A 7,817-nucleotide genomic window follows, 5' to 3' on the forward strand; every position below is an offset into this window, starting at 1 on the left:
GTCAATTACACATTGATCTGAATAACAGAGTTTCTATTTTGCCGTGTTCACTATACTTTACTTTCATACTCTCTCCATCGAGATATTCATCTGATTTAGTTACCGTTGGAGTTGGGACTGAAATTAGCTTGGCTCCCAAGTTTTATGTTTTCTTGATTTATTTTCCTGATAGGACAAGAATTAAATACCCTAATCGGACAAGGACTGTATGAGAGATTATATAAGGATAGCAAACCCATCTCACTTTTCGTTACTTTGTTTTTGTTGATCACTTTCAATTCACAGTTCAGTTCATTCAATTTCTCATCAACTAGAACAAAGATTTCCCTTTTCGGTTCTCTGCCAATTTGTTTTGTTGATCATGGCTTCTTCTTCATTGGGTTCTTTCAATCTCTCAAGTAGGAGCAAAAGAGAAGGAGACAAAGCAGAAGACAAAGGGAAGATGGGGTATTTGACAATGGAAGATTTTAAAGGCATGAATTTTGATTCTTTGTGTCCTTATGATCAACTGACATTGGTTGCCACCGTTCTTGTTGAAAAAACTGAGCAAGAGAAGAAACAATTGAAGAATGAGGAGCACCAGATACAGAGCAGACCCTCCTCAGCACCACAAGTTGCTTCTTCTTCTTCTTCTTCTCCAAATACATCACCCCATTTTCATCCCTTGATCCCTGGCTTGGTTCAAGGCAAATATGTCAATTGGGTGCAACAGGGATACCCTAAGAAACCAAGGTCTGCTTCTAATTTTGGGCAAAAGTCAACAATGAAGACCAGCCCCCCTGCTACTGCTGCTACTCATGATGATCAGATCATGGGCATAGAAGGAGTAATAATTATGGGTTGAAAAGAAAATCCAATGATGATCATGATGATAGAGATAAAGATTGGGCTGCTCCCAAGAAGAAGAAGGAGAAAAAGGAGAAGAAGAAGAAGATGTACATCAAGAACAACAAGGGTCCTACTCTTCACCATCGTCCTGATTTGCCTGAAGATTTCAAGAAAATGATAATAGGCCAGATGAATGGCACAGAGCTGACATGTCTCATACAGAAGAAATTGTTCCCCAGTGATGTAAACCCCGATCTAAATAGGTTTTCATTGCCTCCAAACCAAGTCTTATCCAACGATTTCCTCACGCCTGATGAGATTGAAGCTCTTAAACAGAGGAAAGAGAAGAAAAATCATGATCAGGTTTCCCTAAAAAGTCCATCGCCTTCCCTCAAAGTTCCATTTATAGATCCGAGTCTTAAGCTTGAAGATAAAGAAGGGATAAACTTGACTATGTGGACGCTGTCAAACTCAGAAACAAAAACCTATGTGTTGAGAACTACTTGGGGTAAGGTTGTTTTGAAAAACAAGCTGGTTGCTGGTGATGTAATCCAAGTTTGGTCGTTCCGGGCTAACAACAATCAGCTTCACTTGGCTATTGTTGTGGTAAAAAGAGCTGGGAAAATTGGTACCAACCAGAGTGAAGGGAGTTCTAGTAAGAGTGGCAATGTTGTTGATATTGGTGATGAATGTGGTGGCCAAGGAAGTAGAGGAGTGGAAGGTAGCAGTGAAGTTATGGACAGGACCACACTAGATTCATTTCTTAGAGAAGCAGGGAGATGAAGACTTTTAAGGCCCTAATTGTGATTTACGTCATGTTCTTTTTGTAAAGATTTTCTGATCAGGTTTTCATTGATCAGGTTTCATTTGCAGTGTAATTAACTGATTAATTAGCTTTTGTTTTTGTTGCTGATGAGTTAATCAATTCAGATGCTAATACATTGCATCCATATATAAGTAAACACTGTGCAAGTATTTTTTTTGGGATGAAATATCAAATTTTTATACATATTTCAGAAATCCTACTAATCTAAATCAGCATAAGTTACCCAAAAGAATAAAAAGGAGCAGCGGTACTTAATTCCTTTTTTAATAAGAAATTATGATTTTCTTTATTGGTTCCCAGGAATTAAGAATTGAGGCATCACTTATGGTTGGTGGGCAATGCTCATACACTCAAAAGTCAACGTTTAGAAGGTTAACATCCAGAAGACTAGTGTTGCTTTGCTTTGTGTTATATGGTCTAATTGGCCATTGCATTACAAACTAGCACTCTTGCTTTGCTAAGCTAAAACTTAAAACTAATGCAGAATCTACAAATAAGGAATCTGTACTTGAAAGGAAGCAACCCAACACCAAAAGTTGAATATTTTAAAACAAATTATACGAATATAAAATGATAGTAGGAGACAACTCCAGGTTAATTATATATAGTAATGCAAGAATAAGAAAAAGAAAGCTGAATTCCCATCAACAATGGCAGAAGCAGGAAAGAGGTACCATACCTATTGCTTACCCTGATGGATTTAAGCTTCATAATTCATAAATATCTCAAGCTCTTGTTCACATTAACACCCTTATTTCATTAATTTGTAGTGTGAATTTCTTTTCTTTTTTTTCTTTTTTTCAGGTATGCAGTTGTTAGAGGTTCAAATAAGGGAGTTGGATTTGGAATAGTTAGGCAGCTGGCTTCAAATGGGGTCATGACAGTGTTAACCGCTAGAGATGAGAAGAAGGGTATTGAAGCTGTTGAAAAATTAAAAGAGTGTGGCCTCTCAGACCTTGTGGTTTTTCATCTGCTTGATGTCACAGACCCTTCTAGCATTGCTTCCCTGGCAGATTTTGTCACAACCCAGTTTGGGAAACTAGACATCTTGGTATGTATAATCCAGCTTCTCTTTCTCATTTTTTATGCTCATTTCGAAAATTATCGATAAATTTTTTTCTTCAATGCATTTATGACTATAGTTGACAAGGATTTAACAAAGATGAGAAGTGTGGAACTTCCATAGGTAAACAATGCAGGGGTTAATGGAACCATTATGGACCCTGAAGCTCTCAGAGCTGCTGCAGCTGTAGGACTTGGTAAGGTAAGCTGATCTGTAAGAAAATGCAAGTGGGGGTTAGGAATGCAGCACTTAGTCAGCATAGTCATGGTTTAATTTTCTGCTTTACATGGTTTGTAATTGTTCTAGGATGTGATTGATCTTATAGAATTAACTAAGGGGGAGATATTTTTATCCAGTGGACTAGTCTAATTAAATTATATGCCTTTTTTTCTTTTTAATTTCTACATAAGAATAAAATCTGTGTCATACCATTCTAGCCTCCGTTACATGACGCTAATGACTCCTTTCGTATGATATGCACTCCATAATAGAGTTCCTCCAAGCCTATGAAGTGAGATTATGGACCTTAGCTGCTTGATTAGTTGGTTAGTACATGTTACAGAGTTCTTAGAGTACTGATAAATTACAGAGTTCTTAGAGTACTGATAAATTGTTGCTATATTAGCAATCAAATATAAATTAATTGAACCTTAAGTAAGGCTATGTCTGATATTAGAGGATTATTGGACGGTAATCAATAATTATTACCAAGAAAATATATAAAATTTCTTCTTCTTGATGCGGAAAGATGTGGAGGTCAACTGGAGTGAAATGTTGGCTCAGACATATGAGTTAGCTGAAGAATGCATTAAAACAAACTACTATGGTACCAAGAAAATGACCAAAGCATTTGTTCCTCTCCTCCAGCTATCCGAGTCACCAAGAGTTGTCAATATTTCTTCTGGCCGGGGGAGGTTAAAGGTACGAAGAGTTCTCATATTTTTTCATCCTCATTATATTTTACCACTTAATCCCTTAAAATAAAATTCCTATTTTGCATAATGAGCCAACTGAAATTCTCCTATGATGCATGTTTCTTCAGCTTATACCAAATGAATGGGCCAAAGGGGTGTTGAATGATGCTGAGAAACTTACAGAAGAGAGAATAGAAGAGGTTTTGAATGAGTTTCTAAGAGATTTCAAAGAAGATATGCTGGAAAACAAATGCTGGCCTCCAGCCCTCTCTGCGTATATACTCTCAAAAGCAGCCTTGAATGCATACACTAGAATTGTGGCCAAGAAGTACCCAAATTTTTGTGTCAATTGCATCTGCCCTGGATTTGTCAAAACAGACATGACCTTCAATGCTGGCATCTTTACCGTTGACGAAGCTGCTGAAAATGTTGTGCGCTTAGCAGTATTTCCAAGTGGCATTCCTTCTGGCCTCTTCTTCTTTTCTCAAGAAGTCACACCCTTTTGAGTGTAATTAACTAAAATAATGAAAGCCATAGCTAGCTGCTGTTCTATATGTTGTATTGATGAATAATTCCATACATTGTATGTTATATGAGTTCCTTTGTTTTTCTTTTGCTGTGGTGAGTTGAGTGGCTGGCCCTGGAGAAATTATTGCTTGTATGGCAAGTTTCATTAAAACCCAGTTTGGGAGACTTGATATCTTGGAAGTTGGAACCATTTGATACATTGCAGATCGGTTCAAAAAAAACCCATTAACCCTTCAGTTGTCCGAGACAATTTAGACCCAGTAAACAAAAATTCATATTCCAGAAAGCCCACTAAACCACTATCCATGGACTCTAGGCCCAGAAGCGTTAGTGCTTAGTTTTATTTCTCTGGGCCTTGGGGCCCCCATTGCATCCAAAAGATGAAGAAATTACATATTTCCTTGTGGGTCCCTGGTAGGATGAATCAAGAGTTGAAGCATCGGTTGATTGTGTGTTCTTTCACTTATGATATTTTTGTAAAATTTATTTATATTTTTTAAAAAGGGCCTACTTCCAATTTGACATTTGATTATTTTTTAATGTATAATCTACACAAGCAAAACAAGAGAAAGCAACCAAGGTGGTTGGTGTGAGTGGTTCGGCACTCTCATTCCTTAAGAGAGGTTAGGGGTTCGATCCCTGCTCTTGTACGGAGTCACCACTTTGGCCAGCACTTTACCCTTTACGGGCCGACCCAGTGTGAGCGGGAATTAGTCTGGGTTGTGGTTAAGGCTTAAAGGTGCCATCCATAGTTGGGGCCCATCCAGAACCACGTCGTGGTTCAGAACAAAAAAAAAAAAAAAAAAAAAAGCAACCAAAGACCAAAAGTTGATTATTTTAACAGAAATAATAGACAGCAATGAGCCGACTATTCTTTACTAATTTGTTTCATTTGTTGGATCAACGACCTTGATTTGTTTAGTCAAAAAACAAGAGTACAAAAGAATCTGTCAACAAACAAGACAGAGTAATCAAAGACCAGAGCTTGAAATATTTTAAAAGAAATGATAAGAATAAAAATTACTACAGAAACAAAGCCCATGTTATAAAGTCAAGCAGAAATCAGAAAGCGAATCTGGAATCCCATCAACAATGGCAGAAGTAGCAAAGAAGTACTACCTGCTGCTTCCATGATGTTTTTAAGCTTCACTTCTATCAGGCTCCTTGGCCACCACAACCCATATTTCATTAAATTTTAATACCATTTTTCCTTTTCTCTTTTCTTTTTATTTCAGGTATGCAGTTGTTACAGGTTCAAATCAGGGGATTGGATTTGGAACAGTTAGAAAGTTGGCTTCAAATGGGATCATGGTGGTGTTAACTGCTTTAGATGAGAAAATGGGTCTCGAAGCTATTGAAAAATTGAAAGAGTGTGGCCTCTCTGACCTGGTGGTTTTTCATCAACTTGATGTAACAAACACTGCTAGCATTGCTTCCCTTGCAGATTTTGTCAAAACCCAATTTGGGAAACTAGATATCTTGGTATGATAAGAAACCATATATGATCAACTTCTCTATCTCTCTGTTCATGCTCATGTTTAAAAAAATTCATATAACTATGAAAAGTACATTGACTTTCCGCTATAACTTAATCTATAGGTAAATAATGCAGGGGTTAGTGGAACCATTACAGACCCTGAAGCTATGAGAGCTGCTGCAGCTGCAGGTATTATTGGTAAGGTAAGTTTTCCTTCAGCATCTTAAATAGTCCAAATTATATGTGGATTTGATTAAAACTTTTCATATATAAATTTCAAATACAAATCTTTAATTTCAAAAATGGACTAGTTAAATGCAATCTTTCTTTTCTTTGATGCAGGATGGTGTAGGAGTAAATTGGAGTGAAATAATGACTCAAACGTATGAGTTAGCTGAAGTATGTGTGAAAACAAACTACTATGGTGCCAAGAAAATGACCAAAGCACTCCTTCCTCTCCTCCAGCTATCTGATTCACCAAGAGTTGTCAGTCTTTCTTCCAGCATGGGATCGTTAAAGGTAAGAAGAGTTTTCATATTTTTGGCATCTCGTCAGGTTGTTGTTTCAATTTTCACCACTTGAGCCCTTTGTTTCTTTGTTGTATTTGAGTCCTATTTGTAGTTATGGGCTAACAAGAAGTTTCTGTCTTCAAATCAAAATGTTTTTCATATGCATGTTTGTTTCAGCATATACCAAATGAATGGGCCAAAGGGATGTTAAGTGATGCTGAGAAACTTACAGAAGAGAGAATAGATGTTGTTTTGAATGAGTTTCTCAAAGACTTCAAAGAAGATATTCTGGAAACCAACGGCTGGCCTACTTCCATCTCTGCCTATATACTCTCGAAAGCAGCCGTGAACGCGTTCACTAGAATGATGGCCAAGAAATACCCAAACATCTGCATCAATAGTGTAGACCCTGGATTTGTCAAAACAGATATCAACTTCAATACTGGCATGTTAACCATTGATGAAGGTGCTGAGAGTGTTGTGAGGTTAGCTATGGTTCCAAATGGCAGCCCTTCTGGCCTCTACTTCTATTTACAACAAGTCTCACCCTTTTGAGCATAACAAACCCTTTTCAATTTCATGAAATAATGATCATCTTCTTTTTAAATTGCCATATTTATCTTCGTGTGGTGTAACAACAATTTCTCAAACTCTTGTGTCTCTGTGCTTATATCCAGATATTGGACAAAACTTTGCCATTAATCTGTTCTAATCGACTGATTCCATCCAAAATTTAAAGCTTAGAAAACTTATGATAAGAGTGAAGAAAATTAAAGATCAATGAAATATATATTTATAAATCTGATAGTCCATACAAATATTACTTCCTGAAAATTTAAACATGTATGCATGCACATATTAGCATTTGCTAGTATCTGCATTGATTAATCAGTTATTTACATTGCAACTTGTTAGAATAGATAGTGTTATCAGACTAAGAAAATGAAGAAGAATAGGCAGAGAAGGAATCTGCAAAATTGCTCAGCTCAGCTCTCTAAGTCAGAGAGATGCTTTTTTGTATATTTCAGTATATTGAACACGCAACAAGCACTGTGCTCTTGACCATTAGGCCTTAGCTGTACACTCACACACAACATCTCAGCCTTACACTTGTCATCTTCTAGGACAAACTGATTACATCCAATTAAAACAGGGCTTACTTATTCTAACTACCAATTAGCTCAATGCTTATACATTAACACTCCCCTTTAAGCTTTGAGCTGATATAACTCCAAGCTTATCTCTGAGATAGTTGAATCTGTCCTTGGGCACAGCTTTGGTAAATATGTCTGCCACTTGATCTTTGGTTGGACAATATACCAGATCAATAACACCCTGCTGCAGAGCATCCTTGATGAAGTGATATCTCCTGTCAATGTGTTTTGTCCTCTGATGAAACACCGGATTCTTTGTGATTGAAATAGCAGAAGTGTTATCACAGTTTAGGGTAGTTGCTTCTGTTTGTAGCTCACCAAAATCTTCCAAAACAAATCTGAGCCATATAGCTTGAGTTGTGGCTTCAGATGCACTTACATATTCAGCTTCAGCAGTTGAGAGTGCAACACAATTCTGCTTAACAGAAGCCCATGAAAAAACTCCACTGCCAAAAGAAAAAGCATAGCCGGATGTGCTTTTGCTATCTTCAAGTGAACCTCCCCAATCACTGTCACAA

At 37.2% G+C, this 7,817-nt stretch overlaps 2 protein-coding genes and 1 pseudogene across 5 annotated transcripts; all 3 read left to right on the plus strand.

The window, feature by feature from the left end:
* Positions 1 to 109: 109 nt before the first annotated feature.
* On the plus strand, positions 110 to 1,694 carry LOC148296907 (uncharacterized; annotated as a pseudogene).
* Positions 1,695 to 2,516: 822 nt separating this feature from the next.
* Positions 2,517 to 4,137, plus strand: LOC148296908 ((+)-neomenthol dehydrogenase-like). Of its 4 annotated transcripts, none has more exons than XM_088249246.1 (4): positions 2,517 to 2,705; positions 2,841 to 2,922; positions 3,466 to 3,638; positions 3,760 to 4,137. In XM_088249246.1, exons 1-4 carry the CDS (start codon positions 2,532 to 2,534, stop codon positions 4,135 to 4,137), a joined length of 807 nt encoding a protein of 268 aa, XP_088105372.1. In that variant the 5' UTR covers positions 2,517 to 2,531. The 4 variants fall into 4 exon arrangements, with proteins under 4 accessions (XP_088105372.1, XP_088105374.1, XP_088105373.1 ...); XM_088249248.1 differs by having other exon boundaries at positions 2,841 to 2,918; positions 3,474 to 3,638; XM_088249247.1 differs by having other exon boundaries at positions 2,841 to 2,913.
* Positions 4,138 to 5,194: 1,057 nt separating this feature from the next.
* Positions 5,195 to 6,831, plus strand: LOC110759310 ((+)-neomenthol dehydrogenase-like). The gene is made up of 5 exons (XM_088249112.1): positions 5,195 to 5,271; positions 5,395 to 5,641; positions 5,759 to 5,839; positions 5,979 to 6,155; positions 6,323 to 6,831. The coding sequence occupies exons 1-5, from the start codon at positions 5,252 to 5,254 to the stop codon at positions 6,698 to 6,700; spliced, it is 903 nt and encodes a 300-aa protein (XP_088105238.1). The 5' UTR covers positions 5,195 to 5,251; the 3' UTR covers positions 6,701 to 6,831.
* The last annotated feature ends 986 nt before the right edge of the window (positions 6,832 to 7,817 follow it).

The sequence above is a fragment of the Prunus avium genome, chromosome 2 (assembly GCF_965620075.1).
Source record: "Prunus avium chromosome 2, drPruAviu1.hap1.1, whole genome shotgun sequence".
Classification (NCBI taxonomy): domain Eukaryota; kingdom Viridiplantae; phylum Streptophyta; class Magnoliopsida; order Rosales; family Rosaceae; genus Prunus; species Prunus avium.